This window comes from Athene noctua, chromosome 3, assembly GCF_965140245.1.
Source record: "Athene noctua chromosome 3, bAthNoc1.hap1.1, whole genome shotgun sequence".
Taxonomy (NCBI): domain Eukaryota; kingdom Metazoa; phylum Chordata; class Aves; order Strigiformes; family Strigidae; genus Athene; species Athene noctua.
Window position 1 is genome coordinate 55,885,935 of NC_134039.1, and position 17,672 is coordinate 55,903,606.

Here is a 17,672-nt window from a genome sequence, read left to right on the forward strand (position 1 = left end):
AGGATGGTGCTCATATTACAGGAAGACAATAATTTCCTCCTTATACTGCCCCCAATTTGAATAGACCTTTTAAGTTCTATTCACACTACAGAAAAATAATTATTCCTTTATCTAAATACCTTAGCCTTGACCTCATATTTCATGTTTTAATCTAAACTTGTTATTTTACCTTATAGGAAAAATGCACAAAACTTGCTTCTCTACCGGTCTAGAATATAGTGGGTATCTTAACACCAGTGCAGTTATTCTGATCAGACAAACTGAGTTGAGACAAAGTGTGAAGTGCAGCAGTAAGCAGACTGTGGTTACTTTCATTGGTTTTAAAGTAATAAAAGACAATAAAGACAGGCCCATGCCTATCTAAAAAGATGGCAAAAGCCACATGGTGTCAAGAGACAATGTATTTCAGAACTACAAGTAAAAAATATTGAGACACTCTAAGATCCTTAGATTTAACGTAGCAATATTTCCCTCTGCACTATAATCTATATTTTTACTCTGAAAAGTGAAATATGTCCGAAGTTGCAGAGCTTGTCCAGGTTAAGATGATCTGAATTCCTCCAGGACCTTGTGTCTAATGTTTCTGATTGGCCAAGTTGCAGGTCTTCAGTGGCAGCTAGCCAGCAGAAAACACCAAGTACAGAAATTTCAGTGCAATTTAGGCTGGCTAAATCTGAGACATATTGTCTTTTTAACTTCCAAGATGAATGTGCTCAAATGAAAGAAAAAGGATAATTACAATTTTTCTGGCAAGTTTTGCCCTTCAAAATGAAAAACAGATGTTTCTGATAGATCTTGTCAAAGTTGAGAATATCTACATTTCACTTTCTCCCTGGTGTGGCTTTGGGTCCAGATTAGTAAGAGCAGTATATACGTACAGACCCTCCTGCACTTAATGGAGGAGTAAAAATTCACTGCTGGGTACAGTTTCTTCTTGAGTGGGCTGAGTATTTCTGTCTTTCAAATCCACCCACTCATGAGACCAAATAATTTGGCACTTGATCTTGATAATACGATCTTCCTTTTCCTTCCTCATAGTCCCTGATCAGTAGCAAAACAGATAATCACGTTAATGTAAGTAACCACTGAGAACATTCATCTCAGACCTGCAGCAACTCAGATGTCCTAACAGATGTCATGGCTTTAGTTCCCTCCTGTTTGCAGTTCCAAAATTTTCTTTGCAATTGTAAGAGCTAGATGCTACGGGAATATGTGAAAACTTTGAAACCATAAATGGCATGGAACCAAACGAAGACATCTGCTTAGTTTTCAGAGAATCTGAGATGACAGCTCTGAAATGTGAGCTGCTCCAGCTGATCTTACAAATAAGAGGCTTTCTTATTTAGCCACAAACTGTGATACAGCTATAATTAGACCTCAGTTTCACACAGAGAATCCAGTTTTCCTTGCATGAGTGTTTATAGTCAGCTATAAATAATGAGAACTTAATTTACATTTCTGCTGTTAATGTCCAGGACTACAAGCCAGTTTGATTGTTCCAATCTGTGCTGACTTCTCAGCTAAAACTAAACTAAAAAACAGTAAGAAAGACTTGTCATTAAAATAAATCCACAACTCCATACCAGAAATGCATATTAGAATACACTCACATATACATATATAAATATATATATATATTATATGCACAAATGCATGCACATATACATATATAGAGAGTCTGATTTATACCAGATTGAGTGAATGAAGTTCTTTTTTATGGCTATTATAATTTAAAACACCTGATCATCAAGTGGAAAGAAAATATATATAGAACAATTTATGCTGTCTCTTCCAAGTTTGTAAAAAATGTTGGATATTTCATGTACAGATTTTGATTTGGGATGTGTATGATCGATCTTAGAATCTGAAGCACAGATGTTTGTTAGTGTTAATGACACCTCTGTGATAAAATGACATACACGTATAGAGACACCTTTCTGACTTACAGCTACCTAACAGTCCTCAGGACAATCTTTGCTTCTGACAGTAAAGGTATAAGAACTGTGTGCAAAAATGTGAAGAACACCTTGTTTGGCAGAACTGCATCATAAAGAACTAAATACGACTGAATTCAAGAATAAGGATGACAATAGGTTCCACTCACTGAAGTACCCTCAAATATTCACTCACAAGATCTGTGAACAGACATTTGCCCATATATTCAATTTGATACTTGAACTGAGTAATATACAGAGGGTATTGTCAGCCATCTGACTCGTATGCATAGCTGGCTTGCAAATGAAACAAATGTGATCAAACGGGTAGCATTAATCAGCAGTGAGAATAAGAACGTATGTACTTTTTTAAAACAAAAAATGCACATGGCACAGGCAGTAAAAAAAATCTCTCAAAGTGCTGTTTTTTCTACTCCAGCTAATCAGTGCTAGCGCACCTGAATCCTGAATATTTATGACACTGACATACATCTGTTAAACGTTCAGAAATAATTAGACTTTGCTGAAGATAAGCTAATGAATTCCCCTGGAACTCTGTGGCAAAATAAACAGATGAAAGGTATTAATAAGCATTCTGGATTCCTTTTTTTTAAAAAAAACCCAAACAACAAAACCCACAAATGTTTTCTTCCAGCACTGCTTAATACTTTGTATAGCAACGTTTAGTTCAAGATTTTCTGTCCTTACCACTGCAACTTCCCCATTTGTAACACTGCAAAATCCACACATTAACAAATCATGCAGTTTCATTTTACCTTTGCCTGCACCTACAGCAGGACGGAGAATACCAGCTTTAATGGAGGAAAACAAGAATAGGAACACTATATAATTAGATACAACACCAAAGGGAACATACATATATAATTTCATTATAAACCAGAAAAGCATGCAGACTAGGTAAAATATATTAATTCAAATAAATTAGAAACAATCCACTTATGCTGAACAGTGACAGACTATCACAAGACAAAAATTAATATACATGCATTTACAAAATTTTATCGCTCATGCTTGTTAAGGTTTATGATTTAAAATAAATGTAGTTCATATGCAACCTTAATACACTATTAGGGAAAATGCATTGCATGCCAACTCATCTATGGCAATTCCAATAAACTATAATTTTACTAAGCATAAAAATATGTAAAAAGATGGTATCAGAATATAATTTTAATATTAAGATGTGCAAAATCATAAGATTTCCCTCCCAAATTTCCCCTTTGCTTTAAATTAATTTTATTATATTAAGCTTTCATATTTAAATAAATAACATCTTCAACAAAAACATTGCCAAAATCAGAGATCTAGAATGGTTATAAATGTAAGAATCACTAGTGACAGGACTGAACAATATACTTGAAGAGTTTTAAATATTAGACAATGTTACCAGTTACTTGGGGACATAGCTGACAAATTTATTCTGCAGTCTTTTGAAGTTACAGGTTTTGTCAGTTCTGTGAAAAAAGTTTAGACTTCACAGAAGATGCTGCATCCTTCAGAAGAAAAAAAATTTCCTCTAGCCATAATGCTGCACCATTTCAGTATTGTTCTCTGTGACCAGAGGAGGTCAATGAAGCAGAATAGGTGAATGGAAGAACACCACTTAAAATGTGAAGTTATATGAAACTCTGAAGCCCAGAAAAGCCAAAGTCTTAGAAATTGTAAGTTTATATCAAAAGGAGGGGCTTTACACCTCTTTTGGGGCTTCCACTACAGTAGAAAACCTTTGCACATCTTTTCTTAAAAACGATTTAAAATCTTTTATTAGTGTCTAATACAGTTAAGAAAGCTCTAGGAAAAAAAATTTCCTAGGGGCTATTTCCTTAATAGAATGAAGTAGTAGCAATATTTTTAATAATATTTGTAGTGTTTCTAAAGACAATCGCTTTCCTTTATACATACCCATCTTACCTTCATCCATAATTGTTACTGCTTCCTCAGTTATCTGACTTCCTGATCCAACTGAAGTTTGTGCATTAAAGTAAAACTTATACCGTGTGCTGTAATTTAAATTTTTTAATATCAAGCTGCTCTCGTTGGCAGGAATTCTTATCTCTACTAAGGGACCCAATTCATGTGTGTTGTTAACTGTTGTTAGGAGAAGAAAAAAACAGTTAGGAAAATTGCCTACATTATCATTGTATTAAAACAGACTATTTTTGTTTGTATTTATTCATTTTGTTTGTCTGCTGCACTGTTCATTTCAAGTTATATGAATGATAATCTACAGTTTCAAAAGAAAGTCACCTTTGTGTAAAAAGAATCTATGTAAAGGACTGAAATTCAACAGGGAGATAGGAAATACCTACAAGTTTTTTAAGTTCAAGTTCCATTCTTGTAAGTATCTGAATCCAAGGCAACTGAGTACACATCAGATCATCTGATCTTACACACATTTGAAACATTGTTCATGAAAAAATTCTGAAACTAGCTGCCTCATAATAAAATCAGTATACATAGGAAAAAAATACTGAAGTGACTTGTATCTAATGCCAAGGAACTGTGGAAGTTGGTAAATTGAAGAAAACAAACTTCCTTAATCTGTTCCATGCACACAAAACTCTTAAATTTCCAGTGTCACTGCTGACAAATTTCTGGGCAAGTAAGCAGTGGCATGGGGACCCTAAGGAAGTGATTTATAGCTCCAATATGCGTAAATGGGACATTTATGATCTTTTCATTTTAAAATTAAAATACCAGGAAAATTGAAGAAGCAGACAACAATATAATTGAACGTATTTTAATCTACTTCTGATTATATTTTCTCTGTAGTTAGAATATAGGATTTATAAGTGGTAGTATCTTGCTTCTAACTTGGCTGTCATATGCAGGACTTCACCTCCATTATTCTGTGAAGCACGGTTTGAAGAAATAAAAGTAATGGAAAAATGCTAACTTTGTACTTGAGCAAGTGAAGTTTTCCAAATACAGACATCTATGTTGCCAAAATACAGTATTTTTTAGAAATTTGACATCTACAGAGTAATCATACCTTTTGTATGTTATAAATTGAACATAATTTTTTCTTAATAAATAGATTGCTATTTGGTAGACATACTGTCTAAGTTAGAGTTATATATTCATAATTAACTTACTTGGCTGAAACTTCAGTATATATGATGTCAAAACACCATTTGGATGGGTAGGTGAACCCCACTCCAGAGTCAGAGAGTCCAATGTTGGGTTAGTAATCTTCAAAAAGGAGGGTGAGCTAGGAACTTTTAAGAAAAATATATAGTAAATACAAAGTAGATTAACTTAAAACAGCTCATGAATTATTAATTCTTAAAAATATTACAGTATTGAACCAGATTATTATTTTATGATGTCCAAGATACAAATTCAGCAATTACACTCTGTGCTGGTTTTGGCTGGGATAGAGTTAATTTTCTTCACAGTAGCTAGGGCAGGTCTGTGTTTTGGATTTTTGCTGAAAATGGTGTTGATAATTCAGGGAAGTTTTAGTTATTGCTGAGCAGTATTTGTACAGAGCCAAGGCCTTTTCTGCCTCTCACCTCATCCCACCAGCAGGGAGACTGGGGGTGCACAAGGAGTTGGGAGGGGACACAGCCAGGACAGCTGACCTCAACTGACCAAAGGGACATTCCATACCGTATGGCGTCAGGCTCAGCATGTAAAGCTGGGGGAAGAAGGAGGGGATGAAATTCAGAGTGATGGCGTTTGTCTTCCCAAGTAACTGTTATGTGTGCTGGAGCCCTGCTTTCCTGGAGGTGGCTGAACACCTGTCTGCTGATGGCAAGTGCTGAATGAATTATTTGTTTTGCTTTGCTTGTATGTGTGGCTTTTGCTTTCCCTATTAAACTGTCTTTATCTCAATTCATGAGTTTTCTGACTTTTACCCCTCTGATTCTCACCCCTATCCCACCAGGGGGGAGTGAGCAAGCGACTGTGTGGTGCTTAATTGCCAGATGGGGTTAAACCACAATACATGCTTAGTGTTCTATTTTTGAATATACCACATTTAAGTTTATTTTCTAGCTTTCTCATTTCATACCTCCTTCAGGGGTCTTAAATACTTTGTCTGGGCTTGCTGGTCCTTCTCCTTTACCATTAACAACTCTAACATTCAGCTTGTAAGAACTATAGGGCTCCAGCCCTGGCAACATTCCAAAAGTCTTGTTTCCCCTGAAAGTCAAGATCTTTTTCTCTACATGTCGCCTACTCCTTCTGGATAGACTCTGCACTTTCCAGTAGTAAACCTAAAGACAAAAAAAAAAAAACCTGAGTGTTTAAGTGTTCTGATTTTACAAACACTAAGCTTTTCCATGAGTATCCATGAATTATAAGTAGGAATAACTGCAATTTTAATAAGATCACGTGCAACACAGTGTAGAGCTTTCTTGCTCCAGAAACAGTCATGTCTACACTACTGTGTGAAGACTATCACCTGCCAGTTCTGCTAATGCTCAAACCCAGTTTGACACAAGTTTTGGTTTGGAACTGCATTAGTATGTGATGGTTCTCATGTTTCAAGTCCATCGGAGAGGCAGGACTCATTCATCCCATCCATTCTTTCAGTAAGATGCCTACAGAGCTTCCAAAGAAGACTTGCACTTTGCCACCTTATATGTCACACACCTGACCATCCTTCTCCTTGTGATGTGGAAGCCAAGTAGGTATTTTGAAATGGGAAAGAAACCAAAAGATTTGTCTGGACTTGAAAAACACACAAGTTTTGAAAGGACTCTGAATGGAATGATTCCCACCCAGGGACAAGAAGACTATTCTTCCATTTATGTGACCATTAGGTCAGACCACAAGGCTGATTCTGGTGTCCATTTTGCTGATTGAGTTTTTAAGAAACTACAGATGAGCCTCGGAGGTAATTACCTTGACTGCACTCTCCTTACTACACAGTCTACCATGCTATCTGGAAAGATATAAACAGGCGCCCCTACAAAGACTTGTGTTACTCCTAGGATTGTCACCTTCAAATACATCATTGTTCATTTTTCACAGCATAACTTCCATGCATGATCACACACTAAAACCAACAAAGCAATGTAAATGGGTTAAAATTCTGGTTCCACTTAGGCCAACTGAAAAACACCTCTTGAGTTAAGGAAGCTGGGATTTCACAAGAATTCAAAAAAAAGAACTGTTAAGAATTACAAAGCCCAACTAGACAGCTTGTAAAGCAGTGTTACACTAACACCAGCTTTCTATTGCTAACAACATACCATTTCACTCTAGTCACTGTTAAATGCCTGTGTTTTACATGGCTTGAGTTAGTATTTTTCAACATCGCCAGCTGTCATCCTGTAGCTCTCATTCTACCAACTAGTATAGAAAGCCATTTATAAGTTAACAAAAGCTTGAACTGTTGGTACTATTAGTATTGAAACTTATACGGTATTGTGATTTTTAAGAATTGTTAGCTAGTGACATTTCAAAAAGCACATTATTATAGGTGGGTCATCACTTGTCACTAGCCAGGCTGAAATTAATAAACTGGGTTTGATAAGCAGTGATTTGGAAGCAGAATATGACAGTAAAAGAGACTGCATCACATTTTTCACATAAAGTATTTCAAAAACCACTGACACAAAAATAACAGGAAAAAATGGCAGCAGTAACGGTGAAAAGGATTATTTTAAAAATTTCTTCTTAGGTTTATAATGCTTTATAGTACCACAGTATATTGAGTAATAGCTAGATTAATACAAGAGCAAAATATGAGTGATGTGCTATAGACTGCTGCTAGTTAGGTGTCTTCCTGCTTTGTTCATATATTTGTCTTCATGATGTGACTCTTCAGAGAAATACCCCTCTCTTTATTAAGAATGCGTCCCTAATGCAATCCTGCATGTTGGGCCACTGTCTGAAATAATTTTATTTACTAGGAAAGCCTGAGTTTGCTAGAAGGATTTTGCTGATGTGTTTAAAAAGAGGTATGTGTTTTGTAAGCTATGTCAATAACTAAGACACTTAAAGCATAGTCTGCATCCATGAAAAGTTTTCAGCTTGTATTCAGAGAAAGCTTTGTAACACTAACTATCCACTAGGTCTTAGGAGCTGTCATGCCTTGTCTAGTTTTTAACCTATTGTAGTTTGATTTAGCTGTATCTGCAAAAATTACTTAGGAAACTTTCACTGCATCTGCAACTTATTCAAGGATATACCCCTGTGAGAGACGACTTGTAAAAACAGGTCCTGAAAGAAACAGTCCTGCTAGAAACAAGGACTAAGAAAAACAGCCTGAGAAAGAGCTAAAGGATAGCGGGGGGAGTGGAGGCCCTCTGACTTAAGGAATGTCTCAAACACTCGCAAGTAATGAAACTACAGTCATGGGGTGGATCGTGCAGAGGTCGAAGCTGATCAGGCTGCCCGAATAACACAGGCTGCAGCTGGAGTAGGGAGTCCTGTGGAGACAGGACAGCTCTGCTCTGGTGCACCTGGCCAGATTTCAAGGGCTGTCTGTCCCGTGAATGACCTTTGCTTCATTATCCACAAAATGCATATTAAAGTTGACACCCCTTAATATGCTAACGAAGACTAACATGATCATGCTAATGACATCATCCCATGGAACACCTTACCCCTCCCCATACATGGGATACCTAGGTATGTGGGTCAACCTAGGGGATGGACCCAAGGAAAGTGGGTATAAATTGAGGTGGGGGAAGGGGGGGTGGTGGGGGGTGGTGGTCCAGAGAGTGGAGTGAAGATGACGGATGCCTCCTTGAACCCTTGCTGTCGGCATCAATGCAGGAACCCAGCTCAGTGATCTCTATTTCTCTGTTATCTTCACCTCCCTCCTTTCCTTTTTCCCCTTTTCGTTCACTACCATTAAGCAACGCAAGGCATACTGTATTGCTTGCCACAACTTGTTATATACTTATCCAATTATTGTGTATCCAATTAGTACATTGTGGGAAGTTAATAAATGTCTGGACTTTGAGACTTGTCTCACCACTGTCCCCTCCGCTGGGGATTTACAAACCTGAGTCACTTGTCTCCCTCATCTGAGTGGGACATGACAACCACTGTCACATTTGTCCTAGACACAGCAACAAAACTACTCTGGTAGTTGTTCTGTTGTGTTGTGCTGGTTTTGTGTGTGTGACGCGGGTTTTTGGTACAGTGGGTACACTGGGGCTAGAGCAGTGCCCCCCTGTGAGAAGTTTCTCAAAGCTCCCCTGGCTCCAAGTCAGAGCTGCCTCTGTGCCAAGGCTGAGCCAACTAGCAATGGTGGGCATGACTCTGAGATAACGTGTTTAAGAAGGGGAATCTGGGGGGAAGAGTTGGAGTTGCGAGGAGGAATTACGAGAGGGACACCTATGTGAACACTGAGGTCAGTGAAAGAAAGGAGGAGGAAGAGGGGGAGGTGTGCCGGAGCACGGTGCCCCCCTGTATCTCATGGTGAGACAGTAGGGCTGCTCTCCCTGCTACCCATGGAGGTTCACAGTGGAGCAGATGCCAACATGCAGCCCATGGAGGACCCCAAGCCAGAGCTGGCAGCTGCACTCAAAGGTGGCTGTGACTGAGGGAAGAAGCCCCCGCTGTTGTAGCTTGGCGCTGGGAGGTTTGCAACATGTGGGGGTGACTCACGCCAGAGCAGGTAGGGAAATGCTGCTGCCCATGGGAGGGACTCACATCAGAGAAAGTTCATGAAGGACTGTCTCCTGTTAGAGGGGAACCACACTGGAGCAAGGGGAAGAATGCAAGGAATTCTCCCCCTGAGGAGAATGAAGCAGCAGGACTGACCACACACTCCCATTCTCTGTCCTCTGCATCACTGGAGGGAGGAGGAAGAGAAATCAGGAGCAGAGCTGAGCCCAGGAAGAAGGGAGGCTGGGGGTGGAGGGGGAGGTGTTTTTAAGATGTGGTAGTGCTCCTCACTGTCCTACTCTGTCTGTTAAGTGTTGTTGTCAGTGTCTGAATTAAAATTATGGGTTTTTTTCTTTCCCTAATGAGTCTGTGTTTTGCTTATGACTGTAATGGGTGAGTCATCCCTCCTTGTCCTTATCTCAATTCCTGAGCCTTTTTCTCCATTCCCCCTTCCTAGTCCTGAGGGGGAAGGGGGGGAGTGAGTGGCTGCGTGGTGCTTCAGTTTCCCTCTCAGCTCAAACCACAACAATCAGGTCTCTTGTCAATCCTGTGGTCTTCAGCTTGTTTTATTTATGTTTATTGACTAACTCTATTTAGCTTCAGTTTCACTTAGCTTTTTGTAATTTTGTCTCCTCCCCACAGGGAAAAAATCATACTGTATACAGAGAAAGACTAACACAACAGACGTAATTATAGCACAACTAACCCCTTAGACCAACTGGAGAGGAAAGTGTGCAACCCATTAGTAAATACAAGACAGAAAATAACCCTCAGAGACTTCAAGTCTAAGGAAAAATAAATCTCCATTGGGATGACAACTCACTGCAACCATGCCTTTGAAGGGTGAGAACATCTGATGTATGAGCAGAGATTTGTGTCTATTCATTTTTTTTGTATTATTAATGATCTTTAACAGAAATTTGGTGATTTGGATTATAAGCACTACTGCTGCTGTAACTCAATTAATAATAAGCATTAACTTCATTAAATTCTAACTCTTTAATCCTCACACAATGGACATTTTCTTTTGGCTGCCCAATGTGAAATAGCAGGCTGATATGAGACTGTCATCTAACACATAAACATTCAACAGATTACTAAATCCTGTTTCTCAACCGAGTTTATTATCTAGGGCAAAGCACCATACTAACTACAAATACACACGCTCATACAGAAGTAGGTTAAGTCTCTGGATGGTGGCATTTTGTGCCAGGTAAGTGATATCCACGTACCAGGAATTCATATTCATGTGGTAACCAGCTGTAACATACTGAAGAAGTTCAGTTTCAATGCTCTTTAATGTTACTCTTCCATTTTTGTAAGTATAATGTAAATTTATTCTCCTCCAAATATTCTTTACTATTTTCATTTTTTCCAGTATTTCTTTTTCCTCCTTTCATTTAAAGAGAAATAATTCAATTTAGTCTATCTTATGAAATAACCTAGTTTGGGCTGTGTAATTGTTTGTTTTGCTAGAACATACTTATTAGTATACTTGCAGAGGAACAAAGAAGTAATTATTTTTTATTTTCTTCTATTGTCGCATAGGAAGTCAGTATATCTTCTCATTCCACTCCCCTCTACAACCAGTCTACCATGCTTCTGCACTTTCCACTCCTGAGTTTCCTCTGATGGGCTTCTAGTGCAACATGTGAAGCAACTTTTGCCATCAGATCTTCCCTGTCCTCCAGGGACACTGGTTCCCCTAGTTTCTAACTGAAGTCTTTCTGTCTCCCATTCTCTATTAATTGCCATCTTTTGTCTCCAACACAGACTTCTCAGTTATCACCAAAGCCAACACATTATCTTACACATTATCTTCAGTCATATGTACATTCCAAACCTGCCATTTCCTATCTCCTTAAATTGAGCTTTTAAAGTGAGCTTTTTCCTGGCCTACAAAACCACACAGCACCCAGCATAAACTAGCAAGTGTCCTTTTACTCAGAATTAAAGATGTGATTAATCATATTATGGCAGAAAATGAGTTATCTTAGCATTGGACCTAGAAGAGATGCCTACAGAAACTTTCTCCTCATCCTCTAAATAACCTTTTGGAATAAGATCTTTAAAACTACTATCATTTTTTAGTCTATATAATGTGTGCAAACTTAATTGCAAACACATCCAATTTTTCTTCAAGGACAGTGTCACGGGAGGTTAGTGCTACAAGGATGGAACATTGCTGAGCTTTAATTTTATCAATGCTGTTGCTCTTTTCAGCAAAACTTGTGAGCTCACTGCAAAGCAAGAGTCCTCTTAGATGTCACGTTACTTCAATCTGGATATAATCTTATATAGAAAAAGTGGGAACAGAATGCTTTTGACTGTACTTACTTTGTACCCTTGAAGGTGTCCTCGGACAGTTTTTAGTGGAACTGGGTCCCAGTGCACCTTCGCTAATGTGCTGTTAATAACATGAACCTGCACATTGCCCGGAGCAACCATTGGCACTGTGTGGAAAGGATGGAACAAGTACCTAGTTAGAATGAGAAATCGCTCAAACATACTTTTTCAGAATGAGTCTTTGCATTGCACTCAAAGAGTAGGTTACAAATGTTCCTAGGTTAAAAAGCTGACCTCCGGATAAATACTACAGAGTACTATGAAGCCTTATTATCTTCAAATTACTTCATTTTAATTTTAAAATATTATTCCCCTCTTTCGATATTTTAGTATTTTAAATACCCATTTAGGTTACACATTTAGTTGCTTTTAATTAGTACAATTGAGTCAAACCATGAAACTTACAGTCTTCCCCTGAATGTCCAATCACTTCTGATGGCTCTGGTGCATATCCCAGATCATTTAAAGCTTGTACTTTTATTTCATAGGGAACAAAGGTTGGTGTACCAGACACAATATATTTAGATACATTTGCAACTATAACAGATGTCCATTCATCATCAACATCCTTCTGACGCCAGCTGACTTTGTACTGAAGCCCAGGTCCATTAGACTGAAAACCTTTTAAAGACTGAAATGCAAAAAAACTTTTTAAAAATACTCTGAAGCATCTGAAAAATCCAAAGTCACAAAGGAAATATATGGAATCTTCTTTACAGTTTTACTGAAAATTTACCACTGTGTTCTGTGACAGAGAAGCACTGGTAAAATTTCTAAGCTATGCAATTAAGTTACTTTTACATGGGGTCAGTTCAGTTCATTAGTAAATCACATTCAATGGTGATACTGGCTAATTCCCATGCAACCATACACTGTAATCTCTGTACACATATTTTATTTTCAAATACATCTTACAAGGAGGGAAAAACAGACTTGCAGCAGCTCCCTATAAACAATGTTTCCTAGACAGTGTTTCTTGCCTGGGATGGGAAATTGGTTTTACATGGCTCCCAAGCTCCTGTCACGATGGTAAGGGCATGACAGAGAAAACTTGCCCACAAAAGTTTTTTAGCATTAGAGTGTGCAATAATTTACTTTACCACAAAAGTTGAGGGCAGAATTAGGATTCACATTAGAACTAATTCTAAAATAATCTCTACTTGAGATAAACCCAATTTAAATAAATTTAAGTGTTCCTAAATTGGCAGCAAAACATCCTGTATTACCAAATTGATGGATTATCTTGAGAAATCCTCAAGGAAAATATGGCACATTAGATTTTTTTTTTTTTTCCATAAGCTGCATGGAGCTTTTCCCTGAAAATGAAGGTGAGAAATGTCTGGATTTTACTCTTTTTCAATAATATTTTAAGCAAGCAATGCGTTGGGTATTCTCATAACATGTTCACAGTTAGATCATTATTATTTCTCAAAAAAAAAAATGCTACTCAGAGAACTGAAAACAAACAAATGAAGCCTTGAAAAAACAAACTTACCTCCCATGTTATTACCAAATTATCAGGTTCTGAGCCTATGCCTTGTACATTAGAAGGATTTTCATCAGGGTCTAAAAATAAAATATTTACACATAAACAAGAATGACTGCTGTTTGTATTCCAAGCAAATTCAATGCCATTCATAGTATAAAGCAATCACTGGTAAACGGGAATAATTATTTACTTGCAGATTTTGTCAGGTACTGCTCAGATGGTTCACTTGGCTGACTTCTGCCAATCTCATTGACAGCTATCACACGGAATGAGTAGTTGACGTAAGGAGACAACTTCAACTGTACTGTTGTCTGAGTTCCAGGAACTTCCGTCTGGTAATGCCATACCCCTGGTTCATGCAGCCCATCTTCATATTCAATCACAAAGTCTGTAAACAGAAATTGACTCCAACTTTATGTCAAAACTTGCAATGCCTCTCTAGATCAGTGTAGGCACTTATGAATGAGCTAATCAGAAGGGAGTGGTCCAATCAGCGTTTTTAAAAATCATGGAAATTGAAATATAAGTATATAAACCAGAACACAGATCTATAATGTGAATCTCAAAAGTACTGCCTAGGTAGAAATATAATAGAAACACGCTTACTTTTATTATTTGGTATTCTCACTAATGCAGGTGTCCGTCAGGGACACGTGATTACAATAGCTCTGTCTCAGGTACCGGATTTTAATGTAACAGGAACCCTTGAACTATCACAGCAAGAAAGTGGGACAAGATTGGAATTTTGATGTAAAAGTAATATCTGGCTGGCAAATAATATACTGGTCTAAGTGGTACCAAGCTGACAAGAAGTAGTACCTGTACAATATTAAAACTCTCTGAATATTCCATTTCCCCAGAGATACTGGCATAGTGAAAAACCATTTAAAGTCAAGAACTGTACTTGAGGAAGGTTTTCAAGAGCACTTTTTAGTATCTTCAAATTAAGTCAAGGCATGTATGTTCAGAAGCTAAACTTCTTGAGAGTTCTCTGTGTGAACATTACAAAGATTACAGTTAAGACCCTATAAAGATATAACCTCAGGGATAAATAGGTTTGTAGAACTCCAAAAAGAAAATCATATTCATTATCAAAGACAAAAGCACATTTTTTTTTTCAGCTCTGAAAGACCCAAAAAAGCTTCCAGCTCTTAGGTATGAGAGAGAAATTTTGAAACACTTAAGAGGAATTGTTAGGATACAGTAAATAAGTGGGAGAAGAATGTGTAATCTGAGTACATTCCATGGAACCTTAAATTTAGATATATGAAATTTGCATGAGCATCAAATGTTTGTGTGTTGTATAACAAAAATCTTTCTCTATCTCATGTATAGGTGGGGACAAGGGGCCAGAATCTGACTCAGAACACACCCTGTTTGCACTACTGAAGAAATCTGAGTGGCATCTAGAAATTGCTTTTAGAAGAATGCATACAGTACCACACAGAAATGATACACAACATTTTGAGAAGTCAAGATGTTCAAGAAGTAAAATAGGTACATGGTACAAATCATACCCTTCCAGACTTAAGGTTTTCAGATTTCATCCTGACCTGAGTAGTAAGAAAGAGGGAGAACTGGTCTCAAATTACTGCTTGAGTTATAACTAGTGTTGAGTGTTCATAGATAAAGGTCTTGGGATAGGATGTTTTCTGGACCAAAGTCTTTGTTGAAAAGCTGAGAATATTACATGCTTAAAAAAAAAGCACCCACAAAGTTTTCACTACTGCTTTTTGTTTCCCCAGTAACTAGCATTCTGCCTGCAACTCTAGCAGAACAATTTATAGGAGACTTCAAGGAGAAAAGACTCTATATGAGCTTTCAGAGAGATACTAGCATGCCAGTCATATTACTTGTGTAAAAGGATCACTCATAATGAAGTGCTGTTCTCGAGTCTTGATCTGCATTTTGAAGTGATAGCAGCAGCAGCAATAATAGGCTTATTTATGAAGCAAATGCCTTATTTTGCAGGCTCTCAGGGGACCACATAACAATATTCGTTGTATCATAATTAAAACCAGCATTATTTAGTCAGAAGAGTTCAATTTCCAATATCAGAGTGTATGCAATATCTCGCTTCTAGAAAAACTCTGACAAGAGCCAACACCACCTAGTATCATCTATTTCAAAACAGTGTGATTTCTTTTCTATAGAAAGGCAAGACTTGTGTCTTCTGGTCTGGAAAAAAATGAAAATACTGATATAAGGGTATATGCATGAGCCGTAACTTAAATACAATTCAGCTATTTACATTAATCTTCTGTATATTATATTTTTAAAAGTATATTACTAGTTGATATACATTTGACAAGTCTGAAAGTATAAAACTTCAGCAAAATTCCTTAGTGTTTCATTAAAATGCAATCAAAATATTTGATGTGTTCTGAAATTCTGTCTTTAAAAAACTTCCTTTCCAGATGCCTGTTCCTTATGGTCTGTGTTCAGTATTGATACTGACCAGCATCAGACCCTGGAAAGCAACACTTGAAAAGTCAGCCTAACTCATTCATTCCAAATATAATGTGTACACTTGTCTTGCTAACTTGTGGCAGTTATCAACTAAAACTACACTGCATAAATAACTAAATAATTACATTAAGTTGCTCATAATGAAAATACTGCCCTGACAAATCTTTCTGATACTATTATTTTTTGGAAAATGAACAGTAACATCCTTCTTTCTTCTTCCTACATTCCCCCTCCATCCTCTCTGCTCAATATAAGCAAGAGTATCTTTCATCATGTTCTACTGGGAGAAATAATAGCATTTAAGATCAATTTCCTGTCTCAAAAGTTTGTAGATGTTTACTTTCTCTGTTTTACGGACATGCTTTATTCCTTCAACTCTCTGGACTGGAAATTAACAGAAGAACTATCTGCTTTATATTTTCACGAAAAATAAGCTTCTGTATCAGTAGTGATGGATAATCCCTAAAGATATTGTTACTAACGTTATTTCAAATTAATGGGAATAACAGAAGAGTTCATGCAAGATGTTAGTAGCTCTCTCCTTCAGAAGCATACAACTAATGAACAAGTCTACTCTATATTCATAAGACTAGAGATTGCCAGACAGAGCTCATATCACTATCAACTTCTACATTAACTAACATAGGTTTCTGGCCAGCTCTTAAGGGCAATAAATAGGACTTCTTGTTTGGCCATACGGTACAGGACATGTAGTGAATTTTTGTTATGTAAATAAGTGGCAACTGTAGCAAATGATTTTGCCATTCTTCCATGCTGCACACAAAACTTATCTCAACTCCCTGGAATTTGAGAACAGTTAAAATAATGCTGTTAACATAGTGCAATATATACAAACATACTTCTAATGGGACTGTTATTTTCATCTCCTGGTATCCATGAGAGTTCAACGCTTCTTTCTAGCTGACCTGTCAATTCCAAGTCAAAGGGTGGATTTGGCCGAGCTGTAAAACAAATAAAGACAAAGTAAATAATCACACCAGAATATGTAGTCTCATCTTTGAAAAAACCTTACATTCCAATCAAAATACAGAAGGGCAGATCTACTCACTTATGTAAGCATGACTTAACGACCATTAGCATGCAATTGTTACGAAACAGAGATAAAATGGAGAACTGATGTTATCTGGAAGCTTCTATACATTAACAAGAATCTATTTTTGATTTTATCTATGTCTGATTGCACTGTGATATAAAAATGTAATGAGATGCAAAGAATTATGAAATGCATGTTTAGTTGATTATGGGTGGTTATCCATTGTAACTAGAAATATTTAATAAAATGTGGAAAATAAAGAAGCACTCACACTGAAGAAGCTTTTCTAGAATCACTACAAATATTTTGCATGTGAATTCGAAACAACTATAGTTCAAATAGAAACTAACTGCAAGTTACTAGGTCATTCATTTTTTGCTGTACTTTAAAAAAATCCTGAAATACCATGCAAGTTGTTAATATACATCCTTATAATGCATAAAGATGTAATTGTCCATACCAAATTGCTGAAAATAATTCATTATGTGATTTGCTACACAAAAATCGAGACTAATAAGTAAGTTCATTTAAGAGTACATAAGCGATTTTACTGAATGGGATAGGATTTACATTAAAGTGCCTAAGATGCTCACACTTAGAAGTGTTTTAGGCAAAATATATTGCATTTAAAAACCCAAATTCAGAAACAATGCTACCAAATTAAAGGCTTCATACTGTCAAATTTAAGACTGTATCTGACTGACAGATTTCTGGGGGAATTTCAGCTTTAATTTTAAAATCCTTATTAGCAATTTCATCAGTCATAAACCAAACAGGTCAATATGGT

The 17,672-nt window shown here is 37.0% G+C and overlaps 1 protein-coding gene across 50 annotated transcripts in view; it reads right to left on the reverse strand.

Moving 5' to 3' along the window:
* The window catches only part of NRCAM (neuronal cell adhesion molecule), a 164,027-nt gene that overhangs the window by 26,096 nt on the left and 120,259 nt on the right, over positions 1 to 17,672 (reverse strand). For 17 of the 50 annotated variants that reach the window (XM_074903060.1, XM_074903084.1, XM_074903072.1 and 14 more), the window contains 9 exons: positions 16,692 to 16,793; positions 13,553 to 13,750; positions 13,369 to 13,439; positions 12,279 to 12,504; positions 11,865 to 11,980; positions 5,971 to 6,175; positions 5,051 to 5,173; positions 3,858 to 4,043; positions 2,711 to 2,746 (listed from right to left, as the gene is read on the reverse strand). In XM_074903060.1, the coding sequence (XP_074759161.1) occupies positions 2,711 to 2,746; positions 3,858 to 4,043; positions 5,051 to 5,173; positions 5,971 to 6,175; positions 11,865 to 11,980; positions 12,279 to 12,504; positions 13,369 to 13,439; positions 13,553 to 13,750; positions 16,692 to 16,793 (1,263 nt within the window). The remainder of the gene's footprint in view (positions 1 to 2,710; positions 2,747 to 3,857; positions 4,044 to 5,050; positions 5,174 to 5,970; positions 6,176 to 11,864; positions 11,981 to 12,278; positions 12,505 to 13,368; positions 13,440 to 13,552; positions 13,751 to 16,691; positions 16,794 to 17,672) is intronic. The other 33 variants (XM_074903066.1, XM_074903062.1, XM_074903065.1 and 30 more) reach the window with 6 other exon arrangements.